General features: G+C 31.8%; 1 protein-coding gene across 2 annotated transcripts in view; it reads left to right on the top strand.

Moving 5' to 3' along the window:
• Window positions 1–26,566, top strand: part of ITFG1 (integrin alpha FG-GAP repeat containing 1) — a 276,139-nt gene that overhangs the window by 126,535 nt on the left and 123,038 nt on the right. For both annotated transcript variants that reach the window (XM_031954433.1, XM_003757229.4), the window contains one exon: window positions 24,086–24,183. In XM_031954433.1, coding sequence (XP_031810293.1) covers window positions 24,086–24,183 — 98 coding nt within the window. The remainder of the gene's footprint in view (window positions 1–24,085; window positions 24,184–26,566) is intronic.

Here is a 26,566-nt window from a genome sequence, read left to right as displayed (position 1 = left end):
TTTACATTTTTATTTAACATTTTGAATTCTAAATTCTCTCTCTCCTCCTGATCCCTACTCTGAGACAGTAAATAATGAGATATAGGTTACACATATGCAATTATGTAAAACATTTCTATATTAGTCATTTTGTATAAGACATATAAAATAAAGAGAATAGTATGCATCAGTATGCATTCAATTAATATCAGTTCTTTCTCTGAAGGGGAGATAGTAGGCTTCATAATTTATCTTTTGGGATTGTCTTGGATCATGGTATTAATGAGAACTAAGTCATTCATAGTATTTCATTGAACATTACTGTGTATAATGTGTACAATGATCTGTTCCTGTGTACAATGTTCTCCTGGTTCTGTTCACATCACTAGGCATCAATTCATAAATGTCTTTCAAGGTTTTTCCAAAATCATTTATCATTTCTTATAGATTAATAATATTCTATTACAATCATATACCATAGTTTCATTAGCCGTTTCCCAATTGATGAGCATCCCTTTGACTTCCAATTCTTAACCACCACAAAAAGAGCTGCTTTAAATATTTTGTACAAATAGTTGCTTTTCCTCTTTTTTTTTTTTTTTTTTTTTTTTTTTTTTTGGATGTCTTTGGGACATAGACCTAGCAATGGTATTGCTGAATCAATAGTACCCCTTTGGATATAGTTCCAAATTGCTCTCCAGAATGGTTAGATTAATTCACACACAACTCTACCAACAGTACATTAATGTCCTACTTTTCCCACATCCCCTCTAGCATCGAACATTTTATTTTTTTGTCATTTTAATCACACTTTTAGGTAAAACTAACCCTAGATTTTTTTGCAAATTTGACTCAGTTCTCTGTATATAAGAGAAATGAAACTTTGATCAGAAATAGCTATTGCAAAAAAATTTTTCCCAGTTTCCTGCTTTTTTTCTAATTTCAATTGCATTGGTTTTGTTTGTGCAAAACCTTTTTAAATTTATATAATCAAAATTTTCTCCTGAATTCCTCCCTAGTTCATAAATCTGACAGATAAATTCTTCCATGCTCTCTTAATTTGCTTTTGGTATTTCATGTATAAATTATATACCAATTTTGACCTTATCAAATGATGAGATGTTGGCTTATGCCTGGTTTCTGCCATACTATTTTCCAGTTTTCCCTACAGTTTTTGTCAAATAATGAGTTTTTGTTCCCAAAATTTGGATCTTTGGATTTATCATATACTAAATTATTATGGTCATTTGCTGTAACCCAATTTGTATGTAATCTATTCCACTGATCCACTATTCTTCCTTAGCTAGTACTAGATTGTTTTGATAATTTTTGCTTTATAATCCAGTTTGAAATCTGGTATGACTAAAACACCTTCTTTTATATTTTTTTTTCATTGATTCCCTTGATATCTGAGTTTTTGTTGTTTCAGATGAATTTTCTTATTATTTTTCTATTTTTTGATAGTTTGATTAGTATGGTACTATATAAATAGAATTATCATTTTTTATTATGTTGGCTCAACCTATCCATGAACATTTAAATATATACTTGCAGTTTTTTAGATCTGAGTTTATTTGTGTGAAAAGTGTTTTATAGTTGTTTTCATATAGTTTCTGGGTTTGTCTTGGCAAGTAGACTCCTAAGTATTTTATATTATCTATTATTATTTTAAATGGAATTTCTCTTTTTTATTTCTCTTGCTGATGGATTTTGTTGGTAACATATGGAAGTGCTGATGATTAATATGGATTTATTTTGAATCTTATGTCGTTACTAAAGTTGTTAATAATTTCAAGTAGTTAGTTATGAATTTTAAAGAGCTGTATATTAGATGAAATAATATATTTTACCCTTTATAGTCTCTAAATTACTCTATTTTGTGAAGTATTTATCATTTAAATGTGTAAATATATTAGTCTTTGAATATGAAATTAAAAGCCATCAAAATAAAAAGTTATGATAAGATGTGTTATGTAGATTGCATTGGTCTTAATTTGCCTGGTGATATTTTGGAATATTTTATATGTACTACACAATTTTAATTGAGCTACTGTGGCTCTCAGAACTATGTCTTAATTAATAAAGTGAATAAGTGGAACAAGTCCAAGTAATTGCTTTTTGAAGTTAGTTCAGCACTTTGAGTACATGAAAGAGTATAATAATTGCATTCCTTGTGTTGGACTGATATATTCCTTATTTATTCAAAAAATACATTAGTTAAATGCATCACTGACACTTTAAGAAATGTAGGAAGTCAATTATATCACTGTTAACAGAATAATATTATTGATGTTAATGGGGGCCTTCTAAATGCTTTCCTTTAGAACTGTTAAATTTTGGGATGGCTGTCTTTCCAATATACTCTATATTTTCTAATCATTGTTTACTTTTCAGACTTAAATTATTAACCTTTTAAATCCCTTTTTTGTAAGCCACCAAACTTAAATTTAAAGATTACTATGTTTATGCCAGTAATTGCTATCATAGTTAATTATCAATAATAATGAAGGTTCATTCCATGAAAGCTGAAAAAGGCCACTAGTAACTGAACCTAGTTGTTTTGAATGCAAAAATCATTTTAAAAAATTATTTTCCCGTTAGGCAAAACAGTCATTTCAGACTATGTATTTGGAAGTACATACTAGTATATAAAAGGTGAGGAGTTAGTGGACTCTATTGGTAAAGGTGGTTATAATTTAAGTAATTGGGTAGTTTAGGAACTGTTAAAGAGAAGATTTTCAAATGATTTAACCTTTCTTTCACTGATTCTAATTCAGACCTATACTCTCTTTCCTTTGCCTCTGAAAACCATTTATTATAGCTGTTCCATTCAAGAGGCAGTTTCCTTACAATGAAAGGAGGGCTTGATCAAAGTCTCAGTGGTTCTCAAAGTCTGATCCAGGGCATCCTGGGAATCTCCTTTCAGAGAGTCTACAAATTTATAATTAGTTTTTATTTTTAATGTGATCAATATCTAAAACTATAAACCACATAAACAAAAATTCTTTGGACAGATCCTCAATAATTTTTAATAGCATAAAGATATTGAGAACAAAAGTTTGAGGACCACTAGGTCATATAGTGGAGGGAGAGTTGGAACATTGAACTTGGCAAACAGAGAGTTGGGACTGGAAAAAGGTCCAGTGGTTCTTAGTCCCTTCCCTCACATATTGGAGAGTTCAAGGATTCACTTCTATGCCTACCCTTAAAACCACTGCCATCAGTTAAAGTTAGCATGATTTTATTCTTTGTTTCTAAACTATGAATAGCTGGAACCACACAAAGTAAGGATAGAGACAAGTTTTGGAGATCAAATACCAATTTAATCAGTCACTTTCAGAGTGAGGAATACCCTATGCAAACTGGAAGTTTTCCTGTGCAGGAAGACCTCCTCCCATCACAGAAATGGTAGAAATTTTATGCACAAATCATAAGTGGGAAGGGGGAAGGAAGGGGAAAGGATGTATTCTAATACATTCACTTTCAGGGCCTGAATGGTTTTCCATGAAAAGCCCATGAGTACAGGACAATATGGGTGTTCTCTAGGTCCTATGGGAACAATTCTTAAAGCATTGTTTATTTTTAAGTGAGGAATTTTTGAGGAATAGGCCAGAATTCGGTGATGAGAAAGGTTTTATAATCTTTAATTCCCTTCACTTAACCTACATAGGAGAGTGTTGTTAAGATTTGATTGATCATTTCAAGCTGCACTGTAAGACTCCCAAGCCAGAAAAGGCAGCTCTGAGAGAGCTAAATTATTAGCATATTCATTACCCATATCATCTTGATAATTATGAAAATAATAATTTTTCCTCATAAAAATTTTTAATCCCATATTTCTGCTGCTACTTCTAATTTTTTTTGGCCAGTTCTGCTGCTAAATTTCCTCTCTATTTCATTGCAGAGCCTCTTGTTGGTTATCCTAGTTTCAATGCAAATTTATCTCCTACTTCTTGGTGTGCCCTCTTTCTTGTTTGTATATCAATTCTTTGGGGTTTTTTGTTTTTGTTTTTTTTTAGTGAGGCAATTGGGTTTATGTGATTTGCCCAAAGTCACGTGACTAGGAAGTGTTAAGTATTTAATGAGCGATTTGAACTCTGGTCCTCTTGACTCCAGGGCTAATATTCTATCCAATGTGCCTTCTAGATGCCCCCCAATTCTGCGATTTTACAACAAATCACTTTTCTGTTACTTTGTTGACTTGTTTAAAATCATTATTTGAATATAACTTAACATAGTTCAAAAGCTAGACCTATTTTGTAAGTGCATGTTCTCTTTCATATGCTTTTCCTTCAAAGTCTTTGAAAAAAGGCCAACAGGTTTAAATTAATGAGTTTACAGATTATTTTGGATTTAACTAGCATTTGGCAGTCTTCACAAAGTATATGTCTTTTAAGACAAACACCTATACCCTAACCCTAATTTTAAATTCTAACCCTAACTTTTAAATCCATGTACCATTAAGGAACTCATGTAGAAGGGGTATGACATGTGTGTTTGACTTAATATTTTCTTCTACTAGTGATCTGTCATAATCTCCCAGTTACCATCTCTGATAGGCTAGCCCACATGGATTTCAATATCCCTTTCAACTCAGGGATTCTATGATATTGTTTAGGTGTGAATGCACTTTTTGAGGTCAGTATTGGACAAAAAGCAAAAATGTACAAGAAATATTTTTAGACCATTTTCTGTTAGTTTAAAATCTTATGCTTTAAAATATATAAATGGATCCCTAATTTCCCCTATGTCGATATTTCCTTCATGGACACAATCTCTGTCTCTTAGTAGACCACTTAATGGGTTCTTGTTGCCAAAACAATTTCATTCCTTGGTGCCAGCTTTATTCTGATTATCCTTTCTGAACTTAGTTCAGTAGACCTTCAGGTGAAATACACAAGACACAGTGTCTTACAGGACTTTTCAAAACCTTTTCAGCTTCTTAAAGCTTGTCAGACCTTATGCTAACTTCTCCTACTTTGCAATCATTATTAGTATTTGAACTAATGAGAATTCTTAAATCTTTCAAAGTTGTTAGTCTTTTGAGTGTTGGTGTCATATAAATTTTTCTCTTAGTTTTTCTTACTTCTCTCTACATCAGTTCATATAAGCTTTCCCAGGTTTCCCTGAAACTATCCTTTTCAGAAATTTCTTATGTCCCAATAATATTCTATTACATTCATATATATTCAACCATTTTCCAGTTGATGGTTGTAACCTAAGTTTATAGTTTTTAAATGCTACAAAAAAATCTGATGAAATATTTTTATATGTAGATGTTTCTTTTCTTCCTTGTTTAATCTCTTTAACGAATAGAACTAATAGTGGTATCATTGAGTTTAAATATATGTGAAATTCAGTGATTGGGCATTATTACAAATTGTTTTGCAGAATGACTAGATTAATACTTAGCTCATCAATAGTTTATTCATGTGCTTTTTTGTCTTTTTTGGGGGGGTCAACTTTGCCAGTCTGGTGAGTATAAAGTGGGACTTCAAAATTAATTTTTATTACTATGTTAAAATTTGGATCAATTTATGAATGTGTATTGTATTTCTTCTTCTGAAAATATCAGATTCATATCTTGAAATGATTTCCCAATTGGGGAATGGCTCTTATAAATTTGAATCAGTTTTTTATATCTTACAAGTGGGAACTTTATTAGAGAAACTTGCTAATAAAAAAACTTTCCCTCAGTTACCTGTTTCCCTCCAAGTTTTAACTTCATTGGTTTTGTTCATATGAAAAGGTTTAAATTTTATATAATGAAAACTTTCCATTTTATCTTCTATGACCCTCTCTATCCTGTGCTCATTTATTTTTCCACATTCATAACTCTGTTATCCTTTGCTTCTATAATCCTTTATGATGTGGCCTTTTATCTCTGTCATATATCGGTTTGGAGCTTATCTTATTGAAGAATGTGAATTGTTGGTTCTACTTAATTCTTAGTAGATTACTTTCTATTTTTCCCAACATTTTGTGTTCTTACCCCAGTAGTTGGAGACTTTGGTCTTATCAAATACCATGCAACTATGTTCATTTAGTTTTGTAAAGTGTATACCTAATCTGATTCACTGAACCTCTTTTTTTTTAACCATTTGCAAATCATTTTGATGATTACTGCTTTATGGAATAGTTTGAGATCTGATACTGCTATTCTCCCCTCTCTTTTTTCCACTTTTTCCATTATTTCCCTTGAGATTTTTTATCTTTTGTTCCTTGGGATAAATTTTATCATTTTTTTCAAGCTCTACAAAATAATTCTTTAGGAGTTTGTTTAATGTGGTACCAAATAAGTAAATTAATATAGATAGTATTGTCATTTTATGATATTAGATTGGCCTACAACTTCAATTCTTCAAAAATTATAAAATATGGAAGAAATAATTACTCACATACAAAACTTGCTTATTAAAGATGGATATGCCATCTCTCCAATGGACAACTAGGGGAGGAGGGCAATAGATAGATAGAGTAGCAAAAATAGATAGATATAGTAGAGAAGCAAAAGCTTCATCTTCCTGAGTTCAGATATGTCCTCAGACACTTACAAGCTATGTAAGTCACTAAACCTACTTACCTCAGTTCCTCATCTGTAAAATGACTAGGAAAATGAAATGGCAAACCTTTTCCAGTGTATCTGCCAACAAAACCCCAAATGTGATCACAATGAGTCAAACATGATTAAAAAAACTGGACAACATGCCTTTTTTCCACACTTAGAACTTTCACACAAAGCTCAATTAAAATAAGAGAAAAATCCATAACTGGCTTTCTTGAGGACAATGTACTTGTTATCATGCCTTTTACTTTCCCTCCGAGAATATCAAGGTAAAGCATTTGGGGACCTTTCCAGTCTCTCAAATTGTCCAGCTTTGTAAAAATCACAAGCAAATTATATGAAGTATTTCAGAGTCATATTCTATCTGACTTTGGCCATATCAGTAAACCCTCATTGCATCAAATGGGCAATTATTAGACCTAATTATCATGAATTTTTTCAAACCTAACAAATCAGCAGAATGAATGATTCATTTCCATTTGATAAGTTACATTCACTGATTTTAACCTTATTAGATTTCTAATATTGTTGTTCTAATCCAGAACATAATTAGTTCCTTCTTTTCACTACCAATAATGTTACTCAAGATAGCATCTCCAGTAGGGATCCCCAATATGTTAATTGCTAATTTCATCTCCAAATTTTTCCCAGATCTAAAGTTAAATGATTAGTATTGACATATTATATGTCCTTTTGAGGAAAAGTGCCAATTAATAACTACTAATTATGAGTACAACCTGTATTTTCCCAGGAGTCTTAATTCAGGTGCCAGCCAATCTTGTTCTCAATTAGTTTTTTCAGTCTAAAAAAATCACAACCATAGTTCTTATTATGTTAGGTCAAACTATATTATTCAAAATAAACTATGTAAACTATAAATTTACTGATCATATCTTTCATAATATTTATAACCAAGAGCTTTAATTATATAATGTGTTAACAAATATATTCTCATTATACCATTACTGCATTATTACAAAACTATTCTTATAAGATTGAATTCATATGGTAAATATATATTTTTTTTAATTTGTCAAAAAGATTGACAATGGCTGGTAGCTGAATTCTAATTTTAATTCATTTTTGTTCCTAAAATTCTATATCATTAATTTTAGAAAAGAATTTTAATTATCTAACTTGAGACTTAAAGTAATTATGTAAACTCAAAAGGATTTTACAATGATTAGCATCAATCCTCAGTTTTTAGTCTCCTCTAAAACAATCTCATACAGTTACCATGGAAGGATAAAAAATGTCATTTGTGTTTTGTTTTGTTTTGGAAGGAAATCTAGGAATAGGACTAGAATGCTTAAAGTAAAAAAAGACACATCAAGGAAAATACTAACCTATCTTCTTTTGCATCATTATGTGTTTAAATATTAAAAATATTATGCGCATTTACTTTTTTATTGGAAAGAAGATTACTAAATAGATAATTCCTACTTTTTCTACACTACTATTAAAACTGTATGTGTATATATATATCCTTTCACTTTGTAACTGGGATGTGTAAAGTTATATCATTTAGAAAAATACATATGTAAAAGTGAACAATTTTGAAAGTTTTAGGCAAACAAAACCATTGCATAGGAGAAACTGTCAGAGGGCAGAAGTGATGGAGTGAAGGAATCTTCTGTGCAAGGTTTTGTGACAAAGGTCTCATTTCCAAGATATAAGAAAAGGCATTCTTCAGATGAGAAATGCCCAAAGGATACAAACAGGCAATTTTTAAACGAAGAAATTCAAAATCTTAGTGGCCATATCAAAAATATGAATATTATTAAAATGCCATATTTTAAAATTTCTTAATCTCTTCTAATTAAAGAAATACCAATAAAATAAACATTGAGATCCCACTTCATACTTATCAGAATGGTAAAGTTGACTCCCCCTCCAAAAAAAAAAAAATGACAAAATTTTGGAGGAGCTCTGAGAAAATAGATATATAAGTAAAATGTCATTTGGCAAAAATTTGGAACAGTGACTTAGAGTCACTAAATTGTGTTTTTATTTTGTCCTAATGATATCACTATTAGATTAAAGGGATTAAACAAAAAAGAAAAACTTCTATATATGCAAAAATATTTTAGCTGCTCTTTTTTGTTTGGCAAAAATCTGAAAATTTAAAGTAGTACCCACTAAATGAAAAATAGCTGAATGAATTATGGTATGTGAATATAATGGGAAATTATTGTATCATAGAATTTTCTGAAAAGAGAAACGTGGAAGCTCATATTAATTGATGCAGGCAAAGGTGAGTAGAACCTAAAGAATGATCTATACAATAACAGCAATATTATGATAATAAAGAACTTTGAAAGAGTTAGAACTCTTATCAATGTAATGACCAGTCATGATTTCAGAGGACCAATGATGCGACGTGCTTTTTAATTCCTGACAGAGAATTGAGGAAATCTGGGTGCAAAATTAAATATGTATTTTTGATATGGCCAGTATAGGAATTGGTTTTGATTGACAGCATATTTTTATACAAGACTTTTTCAACCACAGTGGGACAAAAGAAATAGGAAGGAGAGAAAATATTTCATGTTAATTGAAAAAATTAACAATTTTTAAAATATACATATAGCTTTTAGTATTATGTAGATTCAAGCATTCAAGCATTATATAAATCAATATCCTCTCTAAGATGTGTTGGCTAATGTTAGATGATTATCATTTTCTACAGCTCTGAGAAGGGGAAAAATAAATTTGCCGCAGCAATTTCTTGGTTGGTAAAGCTGAAATCTTGCAGACCTTAGTGTCACCATTATAATTCAGCTGACGGCACTCCGCCTACATGAAAATATACTATTTACTTAGACACTAGGCATCTATACTGCAATGAATCATGACAAAAAAACTTTTCAAATCACTTGTTCTATGAGACCTAATTTTTCTATTATTAAAAAAAAGCTGTTGTACTAGATTCAATTGTTTAATAGATAACAAAATGTAATTTTGAATACTGAAATTTGTCATTTTTCAAGGAACCAAGGAAAATAAAATGCTTTATGAAAAAAATATATTAAATAGGTACAATAAATATGAAATTCATTGAATTTGGATGAGAGTCAATGATTCACTTAGAGCTAACATTAACCAAATTGTTTATAGCCTAGGATTTATTTATCTTTTATAAATTTGTAATACTAATTCCTAAAATTTGCTTTAAGTAAAATAGTATCATGAACAATAAAAGTACTTTAGATGTTGAAATGCTAATGTAGCCTTAAATACCTAATGAACACTGTCTGATCCACAAAAAAGTAAATAGTGATGTTTAAAATGACTAGGTACTATGTACAGACAAACTCAGTTAATAAGCTGTATAGAAATAGTCCCCAAAACAGATTTTATAAAGTCCCTATTATCTTTCCTAGAAACAAAAAATACATATTAATAATGAAATAAGTTAATATTGAAATTTCAACTTAAACTTTTCTTTGTTGCAATATGTTGGACATAATAGAAGGTACTCAGTAAACATTTAATATGTAATTTATAATAAATGTACTTTGCTGTCTTTCAAGAAAGTAACAAAGATTAATTGATTTGGCACTTAAAAACAATTACTAAAATGTTTAAACCTGTAGCTCTTTCTGCATAGGAGTATTACAACACTAGTTGCATTTCACATACATGTAATTTGTCAGAGATTGCCACACTGCTCAAATATCTCTTACTCTGGATTTACTCTTGGAATAATAATAAAAACTCATAGTTACATTTAACTTTGAGGTTTCCAAAGTCCTTTTCAAGTTAGTTAATTTAAATTTTATTAACCCCATTTTTTAGATATAGAAACCCAAGTCCAAGTGATTTGTTCTCTGTCAGCCAAGTAATAAGTGTTGAATTCAGGTCTTAAGATTTCCAAACTGACATTACTTTTCCATGCCATGCTCTCTCCCAAAGTATAAATTTTGAAAGTTCCTCATACCAAAACTGTTAAAATGAATATTGCGAAGTGTGTTTTCAAATAGTATATCTATACCTTTTTTTTTTCCTGAATATTATTTTTGGTTCTATGAATGAGTATTCCATTATTATTTTAGATAATATGTATTTATTTGTCCTGTTTTGAGAGAAGGATAATTTCAGAACCCTAGGATTTTTTTCATTTTTAAACAGGCCAAAGCAGTATACATTTGAATAATTTATTCTTTGAAAAGAAATTTTTAGCTTAGAAGTTATATATGACTTACTTTGTGAGCTCCTGGTTTACTTGTTATTGCTAGATGATTAAGCTACACTTGTGAATTTGGTCCAGATTCATTCGCTTCACAAAGAAAAAATTTTCCAAGGCTATACATTATTAATGTATACATTATATACACTTAATTCTGTCTAACCATTTTAAAATGCATATCTTTGCCCAAAAGGAGGATCCTGTGGGGAAAATAAATGGCTTTGGGGATTTTGGCTGTTATAAAAACTGTGCGAGAAAAGTCAAGTTATAAGGCCCATTGGCCACAAATCATAGAGTTATGAAATTTTTGAGTAATATCTTTTTCAAGGACAAAATATTTTTATATCACTTGAAACCTTAATAATTTGAAGGTATATCTGTTAAGTTTTTATCTTTATCTTTCAATTCTAGGTCAATTAATCCAAAAGCCTTTTTAGAAAAGCCATCCAATAGAGACAGAAAACATCTGTTGCTATGATATTAAAATGATTGAAGTTCGTACATATTGACTGAGCTGAGCCTATAAGATGAATTTGTTTTTCCTAAAGAAATGTTCTTTAAGCAGATTGCCCCATTTTCTTTTTCCATGGGCCTTTAATGCAACTGTGTATTTATACTTTTTTTTTTTTCCACACTGATTAACAAGAATTAAAATGAACTTGTCCAGGTCAGTTATTTTTACAGATAACTATTATGTAACTCTTCAGATTTAATAAATACATTCTTCACAGGAGTACTGTGAATTGTGTATATTGGCAATATAAATGAAAAACCTGAAATCCTGAGATATGAAGTGACTCAGCTATTGAAACAGAAATTAGAAACAGGTCTTCAGACCCAAATTGAGTGTTCACTTCCTTCAGACTACTCTGGTACTTTTTAACCAAATTTATTGTCAGTTAAAAAATACCGTTTTTTTTTTTTCACATTACAAAAAAAATACTTTTTTTTTAAGTAACATGAAAGCAGTTCCTCCAAGTTCCTACAATATATTACACATCCACCAAATAATATATTTCTCAAGACATAGACTAAAGTAAGTTGGCAAAAATTTTTTGAGAAATGTATTAGTTAATTCAGAAACACTCCTTATAATTAAGTGATAAACTTTTTTTTTTTGCAAATACAATAAAATTATTGGACATTTTGGTCAGTCAGCAAACATTAGACACTTGCTATTTGTTGAACTTGGCAGCTAGGTGACACAGTGGATTGAGCACTGGGCTTGGAATTCTAAAGACATCCTCCGGAATTCAGATCCAACCTCAGATACTTATTAGCTGTGTGACTAGGCAAGTCACTTAATTCAGTTTATCTAATATATATATATATATGTATATATATATATATATATATATATATATTTTTTTTTTTTTTAATAGACAGAACATATACATGGGGAATTTTTGCAACATTGGTCCTTGAACTCACTTCTGTTCCAACTTTTCCCTTCCCTCCCTCCACTCCTTCCCCTAGATGGCAGGCAGTCTCATACATGTTAAAACATGTTAGAGTATGTTGTAGATACAATATATGTGTGCAGATCCGTATAGCTTTCTTGTTGCACAAGAAAAATTAGATTCAAAAGGTAAAAATAACCTGGGAAGAAAAAAAAAAATGCAAACAGTTCACACTCATTTCCACTGTTCATTCTCTGGGTGTAGCTGATTCTTTCCATCATTGATCAATTGGAACTGAATTAGATTTTTTCTTTGTCGAAGATATCCACTTCCATCAGAATACATCCTCATACAGCATTGTTGTTGAAGTGTATAATGATCTCTTCATTCTGCTCATTTCACTTAGTATCAGTTCATGTAAGTCTCTTCAAACCTCTCTGTATTCATCATGCTGGTCATTTCTTGCAGAACAATAATATTCCATAACATTCATATACCACAATTTACCTAACCATTCTCCAATTGATGGGCATCCATTCAATTTCCTATTTCTAGCCACTACAAAAAGGGCTGCCACAAACATTTTAGCACATGCAGGTCCCTTTCCCTTCTTTACTATCTCTTTGGGATATAAGTCCAGTAGTAACACTGCTGGATCAAAGGGTATGCACAGTTTGATAACTTTTTGGGCATAATTCCAATTGCTCTCCAGAATGCTTGGATTCATTCACAACTCCACCAATAATGCATCAGTGTCCCAGTTTTCCCACATTCCCTCCAACATTCATCATTATTTTTTCCTGTCATCTTAGCCAATGACAGATATCTAGTGGTATCTAAGAGTTGTCTTAATTTGCATTTCTCTGATCAATAGTGATTTGGAACACTCTTTCATGTTAGTGGAAATAGTTTCAATTTCATCATTTGAAAATTGTTCATATCCTTTGACTATTTATCAGTTGGAGAATGGCTTGATTTCTTATAAATTAGAGCCAATTCTCTCTATATTTTGTAAATGAAGTCTTTATCAGAACCTTTAACTATAAAAATGTTTTCCCAGTGGTTGCTTCCCTTCTAAGCTTGTTTGCATTTGTGTTGTTTGTACATAGGCTTTTTAATTTGATATAATCAAAATTTTCTATTTTGTGATCCATAATTTTCTCTAGCTCTTCTTTGGTCACAAATTCCTTCCTCCTCCACAAGTCTGAGGGGCAAACTATCCTATGTTCCTCTTAATTTATTTATAATCTCATTCTTTATGCCTAAATGATGAACCCATTTTGATCTTATCTTGGTGTATGTTGGTAAGTGTGAATCCATTCCTAGTTTCTGCCATATTTCCAGTTGTCCCAGCAGTTTTTGTCAGATAATAGATTCTTATCCCAAACATTGGGATCTTTGGGTTTGTCAAACACTAAATTGCTATAGTTATTGACTATTTTGTCCTGTGAACCTAATCTATTCCATTGATCAACTAGTCTATTTCTTAGCCAGTGCCAAATAGTTTTGGTGACCGCTGCTTTATAATATAGTTTTAGATCAGGTACAGCTAGGCCGTCTTTATTTGATTTTTTTTCATTAGTTCCCTTAAAATTCTTGACTTTTTGTTCTTCTATATGAATTTTGTTTTTATTTTTTCTAGGTCATTAAAATAGTTTCTTGGGAGGCTGATCAGTATAGCACTAAATAAATAGATTAGTTTAGGGAGTATTGTCATCTTTATTATATTAGTTTTACCTGTCCAAGAGCATTTCATATTTTTCCAATTGTTTAAATCTGACTTTATTTGTGTGAAAAGTATTTTGTAGTTTTGCTCATATAATTCCTGACTTTTCTTTGTCAGATAGATTCCCAAATATTTTATGCTATTGACAGTTATTTTGAATGGAATTTGTCTTTGTATCTCTTGCTGTTGGATTTTGTTGGTGATGTATAAAAATTCTGAGGATTTATGTCGATTTATTTTGTATCCTGCAACTTTGCTAAACTTGTGGATTATTTCTAATAGCTTTTTAATAGAATCTCTGGGATTCACTAGTTATACCATCATATCATCTGCAAAGATTGATAATTTGGTTTCCTCATTACGTACTCTAATTCCTTTAATCTCTTTGTCATCTCTTATTGCTGAAGCTAGTATTTCTAATACGATATTGGATAGTAATGGTGATAGTGGGCAACTTTCTTTCATTCCTGATCTTATTGGGAATGGTTCCAGTTTTTCCCCATTACATATGATGCTTCCTGATGGTTTTAAATAGATGCTCCTCACTATTGTAAGAAAAAGTCCATTTATTCTTATACTCTCAAGTGTTTTTATTAGGAATGGATGTTGGATTTTATCAAATACTTTTTCTGCATCTATTGAAATGATCATATGGTTTTTGTTAATTTGGTTATTGATAGTCAATTATGCTAAGAGTTTTCCTAGTATTGAACCAGCCCTGCATTCCTGGTATAAATCCTACTTGGTCATGGTGTTTTATCCTGGGGATGATTTTCTGTAATCTCTTTGCTAATATTTTATTTAAGATTTTTGCATCGATATTCATTAGTGAAGATTGGTCTATAATTTTCTTTCTTTGTTTTCAACCTACCTGGTTTAGGTATCAGCATCATGTCTGTGTCATAAAAGGAATTTGGTAGGACTCCTTCGATCCCTATTTTTTCAAATAGTTTATATAGTATTGGAGTTAATTGTTCTTTAAATGTTTGGTAGAATTCACATGTAAATCTATCTGGTCCTGGGGATTTTTTCTTAGGGAGTTGATTAATAGCTTGTTCTATTTCTTTTTCTAAAATGGGACTGTTTAACCAATTTACTTCTTTCTCTATTAATCTGGGCAAGCTATATTTTTGAATGTATTCATACATTTCATTTAAGTTACTGAATTTATTGGCATAAAGTTGGGCAAAGTAACTCCTAATTATTGCTCTAATTTCCTCTTCATTAATGGCGAGTTCTCCCTTTTTATTTTTAAGAATAACAATTTGATTTTCCTCTTTCCTTTTTTTAATCAAATTTACTGAGGGTTTATTTTATTGGTTTTTTCATAAAACCAACTCTTAATTTTATTTATTAATTCAATAGATTTTCTTTACTTTCAATTTTATTAATTTCTCCTTTTATTTTTAGAATTTCGAGTTTAATTTTTGGGGGTTTTTAAATTTGTTCCTTTTCTAGATTTTTTAGTTGCAAGCCCAATTCATTGACCTTCTCTTTCTCTATTTTATGCAAGTAGGCCTCTAGAGATATAAAATTTCCCCTTATTATCACTTTGGCTGCATCCCACACATTTTGGTATGACATCTCGCTATTGTCATTTTCTTGGGTGAAATTATTAATTGTATCTATGATTTGCTGTTTCACCCAGTCATTCTTTAAGATGAGATTATTTAGTTTCCAATTATTTTTTGGTCTGTTTTCCCCTGGCTTTTTATTGAATGCAATTTTCATTGCATTGTGATCTGAAAAGGATGCATTTAATATTTCTGCCTTTCTGCATTTGAATTTGAGGTTTTTATATTCTAGTCTCCATTTAGTTTTCTCCAGAGAGCTTTCATATCTAACTCTTCTAGTATCCTATTTACCTCTTTCACTTCTTGCTTATTCATTTTTTGGTTTGATTTATCTAATTCTGAGAGTGCAAGGTTGAGATCTCCCATTATTATTGTATTGCTGTCTATTTCTTCTTGCAGCTCTCTGATTTCTCTTTTAAGAATTTAAATGCTATACCACTTAGTGCATATATATTCAATATTGATATTGCTTCATTATCTATGCTACCCTTTAGCAAGATATAGTGCCTTTCCTTATCTCTTTTATTTAGATCAATTTTTGCTTTTGTTTGATGAGATCAGGATGACTACCCCTGCTTTTTATACTTCATCTGAAGCATAGTAGATTCTGCTCCAACCTTTTACCTTTACTCTGTAATTATTGCCCTGCTTCAAGTGTGTTTCTTGTAAACAACATATTGTAGGATTCCAGCTTTTAATCCAGTCTGCTATCCATTTCTGCTTTATGGGGGAGTTTACCCCATTCACATTTATGATTAAAATTACTAATTCTGTATTTCTTGCCATCTTGTTAATCCCTACTTAGGCTTTTCTCCTTTCTTTCCCTCTTTTCCTCCTCCCTAGTATTAACTTGTGAGCACCACTTGCCTCACACAGCCCTCCTTTTTTAGGATCTCTTCCCCCACCTTAGGGTTCCTTCCCTTTTCTTACCCCTTTTCCTCACAATTTCTGTATTCCCTTCCGCTTAGCTTACTCCTTCCCTTTTCACTTTTCCCCTCCCACTTTTCAATGAGATGGGAGAAGTTTCTCTGTAAATTGAATTTGTCTAATTTTTTTTTCTTTAAGCCAGTTCTGATGAGAGTAGGATGCACACTATGTTCATCCCCCTCTCTTCTTTCCCTCAGATATAATAAGTTTCCTCTGCCTCTTTGTGAGATGTGGTACCCCCACTTTACCCTTTTTTTTTTGGTACAATTTCGTTTCCACCTTTAGTTTCTTTTTATATTATAGGTGTAAAATCAAATTACACATGTGTTCTTTTTGTATATTCATAACAGAAATATAGTTCCCAAGATTTCTTTTTACCTTTTTATGTTTCTCTTGAGTCCTATATTTGGAGATCAAACTTTTTGTTTAGTTCCCATTTTTTCATCAGAAATAGATGAAATTCACCTATTTCATTGAATGTCCATCTTCTTCCCTGAAAAAAAAAAATGCTCATTTTGTCTGGATAAGTTATTCTTGGCCGCATACCCAGTTCCTTAGCCTTTCAGAATATCAGATTCCAGGTCCTTTGATCCTTTAATGTGGACGTTGCTTGATCCTGAGTAATCCATATTGTGGCTCCTCTATATTTGAATTGTTTTTTTCTAGCTGGTTATAGTATTTTTTCCTTGATCTGATAGTTCTGGAATTTAGCCACAATATTTCTTGGAGTTTTGATTTTGGGGTCTCTTTCAATAGGTGATTGATGAATTATTTCAATATATATTTTATCCTCTGTTTCTATAACATGTGGGCAGTTCTCTTTGATGATTTCTTAGAAAATAGTGTCAAGGTTTTTTTTTTTTCCATCATAATTTTCAGGAAGTCCAATACTTCTCAGATTATCTATCCTAGATCTATTTTCCAGGTTTGTTGTTTTCCCAAGAAAGTAATTAACTTTTTTTTTCCCATTGTTTCATTTTTTTGGTTTTACTTGACTGATTCTTGGTGTTTCCTTGAGTCATTCATTTCCATTTGTTCATTTCTGATTTTTAATGAATTATTTATTTTTTAAATTTCTCTTTGTAATTGTCCATTTGAGTTCTTAAGTGAGTTGTTTTGTTCTATGGAATTTTTTTCCATTTTGCCAATTTTATTTTTTAGAGAGCTATTTTCTTTTTCCAATTCAGTAATTCTGTTTTCCTTGGAATTGTTTACCTTTTCCAATTCACTAATTCTGTTTTTCAGGGATTTCATTTCTTTATCCACTCTATCTTTAAATGAGTGGGATGCCTTATCCAAACCCTCTTGCTAAGCTTCTCTTTCCTTTCCCCATTTTTCTTCTAACTCTCTTGTAAGAGCCTTTTAAATTTCTTCTATGAGAGTCTTGTGTAATGGGGATCAGATCATATCCCCCTTTGGGGAGTCATCTGAAGATAGCCTGTTTTTAGTCTCCTCGGTGTTTGAAGTCTGCTCTCTATCCATATAGAAGCTATCTATAGTTAGAGCGTGCTTTAATTTTTTGCTCATTTTGACAAAAAATAATGAAAGAAAGCAAACAAACAAAAAACAGCAAATATGGTCTCCTTTTGGGCCGTGTGATGTTACTAAGCTTATTCTACAGACTACAGGAGCTAACAGTGAGGCAGCAGTGGAATAGCAATGGCTGCGTTGCCTGCACAGCAGCCACTCTCTGAGACTCTGTGAGTGTGTTGAGTCACTCTAGGTGTTGGGTGGGTGTGGTCAGGTCCAGGGAGACCCCAGTGTTTCAGGATTGAGGTCTTTACCCGCTGTGTTTATAACTTTTCTGCTGATGTATTTCATTGCTGCCAGAGCAAAGTAGCTCACACTGGGTAAAATTCTCCCCGCAAATTCTCCATTGGCGGAGACCACCCCCATCCCCCACTGATCTGCTCAGTGTGAGGTGCTTTCCATGCTCTCACTACCTGTCTGCAGTCTGCACCTGGTCTAACCATCCCCATCTGTGAGCAGAACCAGATCTTTTCTGGCAAATTGCAAGGATATCTTCTGTTGGTAATTTATTCATGGGTTTTTTTAGTCAAGCACTAATTCCAAGGCCATATCATGAAAAAAAGTGTTCTGAGGGCAAGAAAGAGCTTAGATAGATGCGTGTGTCCTCTCTGCCATCTTGGTTGGAAGCCCGCCATCTTGGCCAGAATTCTGGTTTATCTAATCTTTAAAATAAGTTGGAGAAGGAAATGGTAAAATATTCCAGTATCTTACCCAAGAAAATTCAAATTTGGACAGGTCTAAAACAACTGAACAAATATGTCAAAGACTATGTTAATCTCTGGAGATACAAAGACAGGCAAAAACATGATTCCTGTTTTCAAGGAGTTCTCATTCCAATGTAAGAGATGGTACACAAAGTATATACATACAAGACATATGTGTTTATGTAAATTATACAGTGTAAATGGAGAGTAATGTCAGAACAATGTACTGAAGTGATTGTAAAAATGACCTTGTTATAAAAGGGTCCTATGGTTATTGGTCTCTGACCACAAATCAATGCAAAGGATCATAGATATTTTAGGAAAATATTTTGTTTCCCTGAATTTTTGCACTTAATAGTTTCATCACTTCAAAAATCACACTTTCCTTTTTTTTTTCTTTTTTTGAAGAGAATATTTGTTAAAAGTTTTGATCTTAGAAATAAATACCATGAAAGCATCAAATGTTAGAAAGATCAACACCTCAAGTTGTTTTTCTCTTTTGCCATCAAATCATCATCATGGCAAATATTTCAGCAATCATTAAATCAACAATTAAGCCAGAGCTAGAGAGACAGTTTAATATTCTTAAGTGCAATTCTTACATTAAACTTGTAAAGAAAGTTCATTCTTCTAATCCATATTGGATTAGAACTAAGAGTTGAGAATTTGATGTCACTAATTAATGATAGGCTAGGTACAAGAAATTGTTTTGATCGTGGTTTAATAATTTACAATAAAATTCTAATTCACAATTTAACATGACAAGATTTATAAACTGGAAAAGAAAAAATTATTTCCCTTCCACAAGAGTTTGCTTCTTGTCTGGCTTTTCTGCTCCCATTGATCAAGATAAAGTTCTCAATAGTTCTGCTCATTTTGTAGACTTTTCTAAGGTCTAGATTCATATGGAATCATTTGGAGGAAGACAGGTTATCCCTTTTTGTATATTGAAGAAATATGTTAAACTCTAAAATCTATTAGGATAACTGAATATTTGATTTCTTTGGTCCAAAAGATTTTTTAAAAATTAAAATTCTTTAACAGAAAAAATATATATATATGGTATAGATTTTAAAGTTGGTAAAAAACAAAAAAGAAACAGAGATAAATTGGAAATAACCAATGCAGTTTTGATTTCATGTGACATGAAACAGAATTTGGGGAAGCTATCTTTGTGGTTTATTTGTAAATAATGTCATATTTTATGGCTTCAGAATCAAAACGGAGAATTGCAGATAATTTCACTTGCTAATATGAAATAAAATTGTCAGTCGTACAAATGGCTCAAAAGGCATATAAGTAATTACCATTTGAGAATTTCAAAATTAATTTGACCTATACATTATACATATGTGTTTTAAAGAATTATTGTATAACTGAAATTTTCCTCTTGAGTTATTAATTGACTCTTGTTATATGATTTTAAATACATTAAAGATTTATCAGTAGGTACATCTAATCTATAAATGTTTGGTTCTTCTTTGCCTAGATTTAGTCAATTTCTTCCTGGAATGGTATGAAAAGTTAGTATGGCAGAAATTTAAAGAGTTCTTTATTGATAGATAGTCAATACCCAAGTTCACTCAAATCATACATGCAATTCTTTTGAGAATAAATCGTTTAGTACCCACATGTGCAAAAATGTTTGTAGCAGACATTTTTGTAATGGCAAGGAACTGGAAATTTAATGGATTCCCATCAGTTGGGAGATGGCTGAATGAGTTATAGTATATGAATGTTATGGAATATTATTGCTCTATAAGAAATGATCGTATAAGAAAGTATGATTTTAGAGAGGCCTGGAGAAACTTACATGAACTGAGTAGAACCAAGAGAACATTGTATACAGCAACAAGATTATATGATTTTCAATTCTGGTAGATGTGACTCTTTTCAATACTGTGGTGATTCAGGTTAGTCCCAATGGTCTTGTGATGGAGAGAGCCATCTGCCTCCAAAGAGAAGACTATGGGAACTGAATGTGGATCACAACATAATATTTTCACTTTTTTTGTTGGTGTTTGCTTGCTTTTTGTTTTCTTTCTCAGATTTTTTCCCTTTTTGGTCTGATTTTTCTTGTGCAGCATGATAATTGTGGAAATATGTTTAGAGGAATTGCTTGTCTTTAACATATATGGATTGTTTCCTATCTGGGAGAGCAAGTTGGGGGGGGGGGGAGAGAGGAAGGAAGGAAAGAACAAAATTGGAACACAAAGTTTTACAGGAGTGAATATTGAAAACTATATATATATTTCAAATATAAAAAGCTTTAAGTTTTTTAGAGAAAAAGAGAGAGAATGAATAGATCTTTTTCCTAATCTAGAAGTTTTCCATGAGAGATCATCATTTACCTGATTATATTTGGATTTGCTCTTGTTACTATAAATTGGGGGAACATATTTATTTTTATTCAATTTGTAGATTTTGGATAAAAAAAGATTCATTTTATTTTCTAGAGTTGGTAAGGATGAAAAACCTTTTGAAATGCCTTTTAACCTGTGCAGATTGATTTTCATGTTCTGCCCCAAGAAATTATTAAATGCCAAATTGTTCATATTTAATTAAAGTTTTGAAAGTTCTTTCATAAATTATGAACAAAAAAAATCAGTGTTTTTAAAAGTCATTAATATAACCAGAAAAGCAATACTGTAATTCTTCAGACTACTGATTATCATTATTAAACATAATATTTCTGAAAAGCATGTGTCAATTTCAGCAAAGAATTGTTCAATTTGCTAGCTTTTTCTTTAGCTTTTTATAAGGGTTTGAAGTTGGGAGGCAGGGAGTAAGGTCATTTCTTTTCAGAAATAATGGAAACTATCCAATTTTCCTTTCATGTCAATCATTGGGCAAACCATTTATTTCCTTATTTTAAAAATAGAAATTACACAGTTAGTACATTATTTTTAAAATTTCTGTCAACCTTAGCACTTTCTATCACCTTCAAAGTTTAATCACGATTCACTAGTCATATCACTTGACTTCTTTCAACAATTGACTACCTTGTTAGGTTGGAAAGATAGGATGGGATAAGCTTGTGAAGGGTTTTTAATTTCAAACACAGAAGTTTATGTTTTAGCACCAGTAGGGGGGAACTGAAATTTCTCGAGTAAAAGATTGACTTTGTTATTCCTATATTTTTGGAATATCCATTTATGTGGAAAACATATTGGAAAGGAGTGAGGATGGATCCAGGAAGACCAGTGGGTTGTCCAGGTAAAAGGTGATGAGTATCTTAAGTCAGTGAAATATGGTGTGAGGAAGGGGAGGAATTCAAAAGATGTCATAGAGATAGAATTAACATGTCTTGGCTGCAAATGCCAAACTTTGTCAATTATCCCTTCATAATAGGTTGCATACACTCCCCCTTCTCTCCTCTGATCCTGCCACTAGCCTAGTACAAACCCCTATTTCCTCATGCTTGGACAATTATTGCAGTAGCCTTCTGTTTGGTTGCCCTTTCACAAGTATCTTTCCTCTCCAGTCCACATTCCACTCTATCCAACTCAATTTTCTAAAGCACATTCTGATATCATGCTCCTCTCACTCACTATTCACTAAATTCCAGTGATTCTGTCATCTCCTGGAACAAACATAAAACCCTCTGTTTGACATTCAAAACCTTTTATAACCTGCCACTCTCTGTTTTTTCAGCCTTCTTAAATCTTACACGTACCACCCCATATATTCCGTGATAAGTGACAGTAGTCTCCCTGCAGTTCCTCAGAGAAGACTTTCCATCCCCAGTAGTGTGCCTTTTCACTGATGGTTCCTCCCATACCTAGAATGGTCTCCTGCTTTTTCTCTACTTCCTGACTTTCTTCAAACCTCAGCTAAAATCCTACCTTCTACAGCTTACCTTCCCTGTTCCTCTTAATTTGATGCCATTTCTCTTTTGATTATTTCCTATTTATCCTGTGTTTGTATTTAGTTGTTTATGTTATTTCTGCCAGTAGACTATGAACTCCTGGAGAGCAAAGACTTTTACTTTTTTTTTTTTTTTTAACTATTCCTTCCCCTTAACACAATATTTAGCACAAAATAGGTGCTTAATTTTTTTGATTAACAGAATGAAGGGATGTAGATAATAACTGAAAGAGTAATTGAAAGGATGACTGCTGGATTGTAAATCTCAATAACAAGAAGACTTGTCTTGTTCTTTGCAGAAGTAAGAACATTGGATCTCAACAATGAGTTTTGTTTTGACCATATTGAGTTGCCCATGGATTACCCAAATGGAGATATTCATCAGGCTCCTTAGATGTGAGACTAGAATTCAGGAAAGACAGGACAACTGAATTGGGTAAATCTGAGAATTCATATTCAGAAAGTGGATAATTTAGCCTTTGACAACTGATTAGGTCTCCAAGAGAAAGTAGAGAAGATAATCCAGGACAGATAGAGCTCTGGGTACTCCTACACTTGGGATGTAGTTAATATTCTTGTTAAGGATAATAGACCATAGATTCAGAGCTGAAAGGAGCCTTAAAGTTCATCTGGTCCAACTGTCTCATAATTTTTTAACAAAGGAAAACAAGGCTTAGAATAATTAAGAGGTTTTCTCCAGGAGCAGTGAGAAATAGCCAAGATTCAAAGCCAGGCACCATATCTCCATATTCAAAACACTTTCTCCTATACCAGATTTCCTTCTGAGAAGGATTACAAAGATTTGAAGCACTACAACAGAATAATGTCAGGAAAACCCAGGAGGAAAGGGTATCTAAAGGATGGAGTGGAATCAGACACTTAAAAAAGGCCAAAAAGGTGAGGATGTGAATTAAGCTTTAATGAAATCATTGTGTCTTCTGGAAAGATCAATTTCCCTTGTAGTGGTGAATATGGAAGTCAAGTTGAGAAGTGTTTGCAAAATGACAAAGTAGAGACAAAATATGTGGATAGCTTTAAAAAAAAAATTTAGTTGTGAAAGTCAGGAGGAATGTAGGAATTCTTTGTGGTTAGCAAGTGAAAGATTTGTAAGGATGGAAGGGATTTGAGCATGGTTGAAGTTAGGAGAGAAGGAATTCATACATAAGAAGTGGTTGAAAATTATTACAAGAAGGGATGATTGAAGAGGCAAACTGCCCAAGGGACATATGGAATTGAGTACTAGAAGAGGAGTTGTATTGGCATTTGGAAGGAAAAAAAGACTTAGTCCTTTGACCCTGAAGCAAAAGAAGAGAGACATAGGGGCAGGGAATAATATTGAAGTGATTTGAAATGTGGAATAAAGTAGGTCTAAAAATATAATAGAGCTAATCAGCATAGTTCTGGGATTTATTTTGGTGGATTCACAGTGTAAATAAAACAAATGAAATAAAAGTAAAATTTCTAAATGATATTTATTTCTGAAACTACATTTATTTCTAAGACATGTGTCTATTTTTTTTTTACCTGATTGATACAATCTTTGAACAAATTGAAGATTTAATCTTATGTGAAAGGACATTTTATTTTTTGAATAGCAATGGACTCATGTCATTTCTTTTGGCAGATGGAGATGGACAAACTGATCATTTATTGCCAGGATGTGAAGATGAAAATTGCCAGAAAAGTGCCATCTACTTATCTAAACCCGGAATGACTAATCAGGTATGCAACCACTGTTTTACTAAGACAAACATAATGAAATATAGGAAAGAACTTGTGATGCATGAAGAAGAAACCAAAATAACCCTGAGACAATTAAAAAAACAAAAAGCAAAACCCACACTCTCTCTTTTGTTAATAGAGAAATCGAAATTAGTTTTTCTTTTTAAAAATTTTTTGATTATAGCTTTTTATTTTCAAAATATTTACAGATTTCTACAATCACCCTTACAAAATCTTATGTTCCAAATTTTTATCCTTCCCTTCCTCTCATCCCCTTTCCCAAGATAATGAATAATCCAATATTAGTTAAACATGTGCAGTTCTTCAATACATATTTCCATATTTATCATGCTACACAAGAAAAATCAGATCAAAAAGGAAAAAAAAGGAGAAAAATAAAAACAAACCAACAATAACAAAAAAGGTGAAAATACTATGTGGTAATCCACACTCAGTCCCCACAATTCTCTTTTTGGAGGCAGATGGCTTTCCCTATCACAAATCTGTTGGAATGAGCCTGAAACACCTCATTGTTGAAAAAAGCCATCCACCAGAGATGATCATCATATAATCTTGTTGTTGTGTACAATGTTCTCTAGGTTCTTTACTTAACATCAGTTTGTATAAGTCTCTCCAAGCTTTTCTGATATCAACCTGCTGATCATTTTTTATGGAACAATAATATTCCATTACATTCATATACCATTACTTATTCAGTCATTCCTCAGTTGATGGGCATCCACTCAAGTTTCCAGTTTCTAGACACTACAAAAAAGGACTGCTACAAACATTTTTGAACATTTGGGTGCTTTTTCCCTTTTTTATGATCTTTTTTGGGATGCAGGCCTAGTAGGGATACTGTTAGATCAAAGGATATGCACAGTTTGATATCCCTTTGGGCATAGTTCCATATTGCTCTCCAGAATAGTTGGATCACTTCACAGTTCCACCAACAATGTATTTGTATCCCAGTTTTTCCACATCCCCTCCAAAATTTGTCATTATATTTTCCTTTCATCTTACCCAATTTGAGAGGTATGTAGTGATAGCTCAGAGTTGTTTTAGAAATTGGTTTTTCTTAAGTGACTAAGGTATACAAGGTGGTAAGAGGTACAATCCATTCTGATAGAAATCCATTCTGATACAAAGAGCCCTTTATAAATCAAACATTATATGTAACAACAATGTATATTTATTGTACATATTTAAAAATCAATCCATTATGTTTCCTAGTAAAATATAAACACTGAGTCATTTAGAAAACCATCATATCTGTAACAGTGTTCTGTCTGATATTAAATATAGTATTTTATTGTCTTCCAGTGCTTAAACTATAATTTTACCTTTATATGTGTCACAGGAAAACAATTCAGAACACAATAGTTGAAGTAAAGAAGTGATGTGGTAGTGATATATTTTCACATTTTAAAAAGAACTGCAAAAACCCAAATATCTAAAATGCAATTGCAAAGTTTCCTCCTCACTAGTGATCAGAATAAATAGTTGGCCATATTATGAATCTAATCTAGAGAACAGTCACATATTATGCCTGTGTTGAATTATTTCTTCATCTCCTTTTTTATTTTTTTTCTGTCCATCATTTTTTTTATTATATCTTTTTATTTACAAGTTATATGCATGGATAATTTTACAGCATTGACAATTGCCAAACTTCTTGTTCCAATTTTTCCCCTCTTTCCCCCCATTCCTTCCCCCCAATGGCAGGTTGACCAATACATGTTAAATATGTTAAAGTATAAATTAAATACAATATAAATATACATGTCCTAACAGTTATTTTGCTGTACAAAAAGAATCGGATTTTGAAATAGTGTACTATTAATCTGTGAAGGAAATAAAAAATGCAGGCGGACAAAAATATAGGGATTGGGAATTCTATGTAATGGTTCATAGTCATCTCCCAGAGTTCTTTCGCTGGGTGTAGCTAGCTCAATTCATTTCTCCTCTATTGGAACTGATTTGGTTCATCTCATTGCTTCCACCTCCTTTTTAAAAAATAATTCATTAACTTTCTTTAAAGTATTAATTATTTTTAAATTTGAAATCTTGTAAAAATAGCATTGATTAAACTAGGCCTGGTTTCACATGAATAGGTGGACCTCATAATTACAGCCTGAAATCAAGTTACAAGTAATGTTAACTGTATTCAGAAGCTATAATATCATTTTGTGAGTAGAGAAATGTTATTGATGTAAGAAACTGGTAAGATCGCATTAAATGACAGTTCTTGTTTTGTTATTGAATGTTTTAAATGTTAGCAGAATAGAGCTTCTTCCTTCATAGTGAATCATCAGAACAGCGTGTTTTTGTTTTATTAGATTTTTTGTGTTTTGACACTGAGAACTATACTTGAGACTTGAGG

Source organism: Sarcophilus harrisii, chromosome 2, assembly GCF_902635505.1.
Source record: "Sarcophilus harrisii chromosome 2, mSarHar1.11, whole genome shotgun sequence".
Lineage (NCBI taxonomy): Eukaryota > Metazoa > Chordata > Mammalia > Dasyuromorphia > Dasyuridae > Sarcophilus > Sarcophilus harrisii.
Note: the sequence above shows the minus strand (reverse complement) of the source record. Positions and strands in the feature narration are given on the sequence as shown.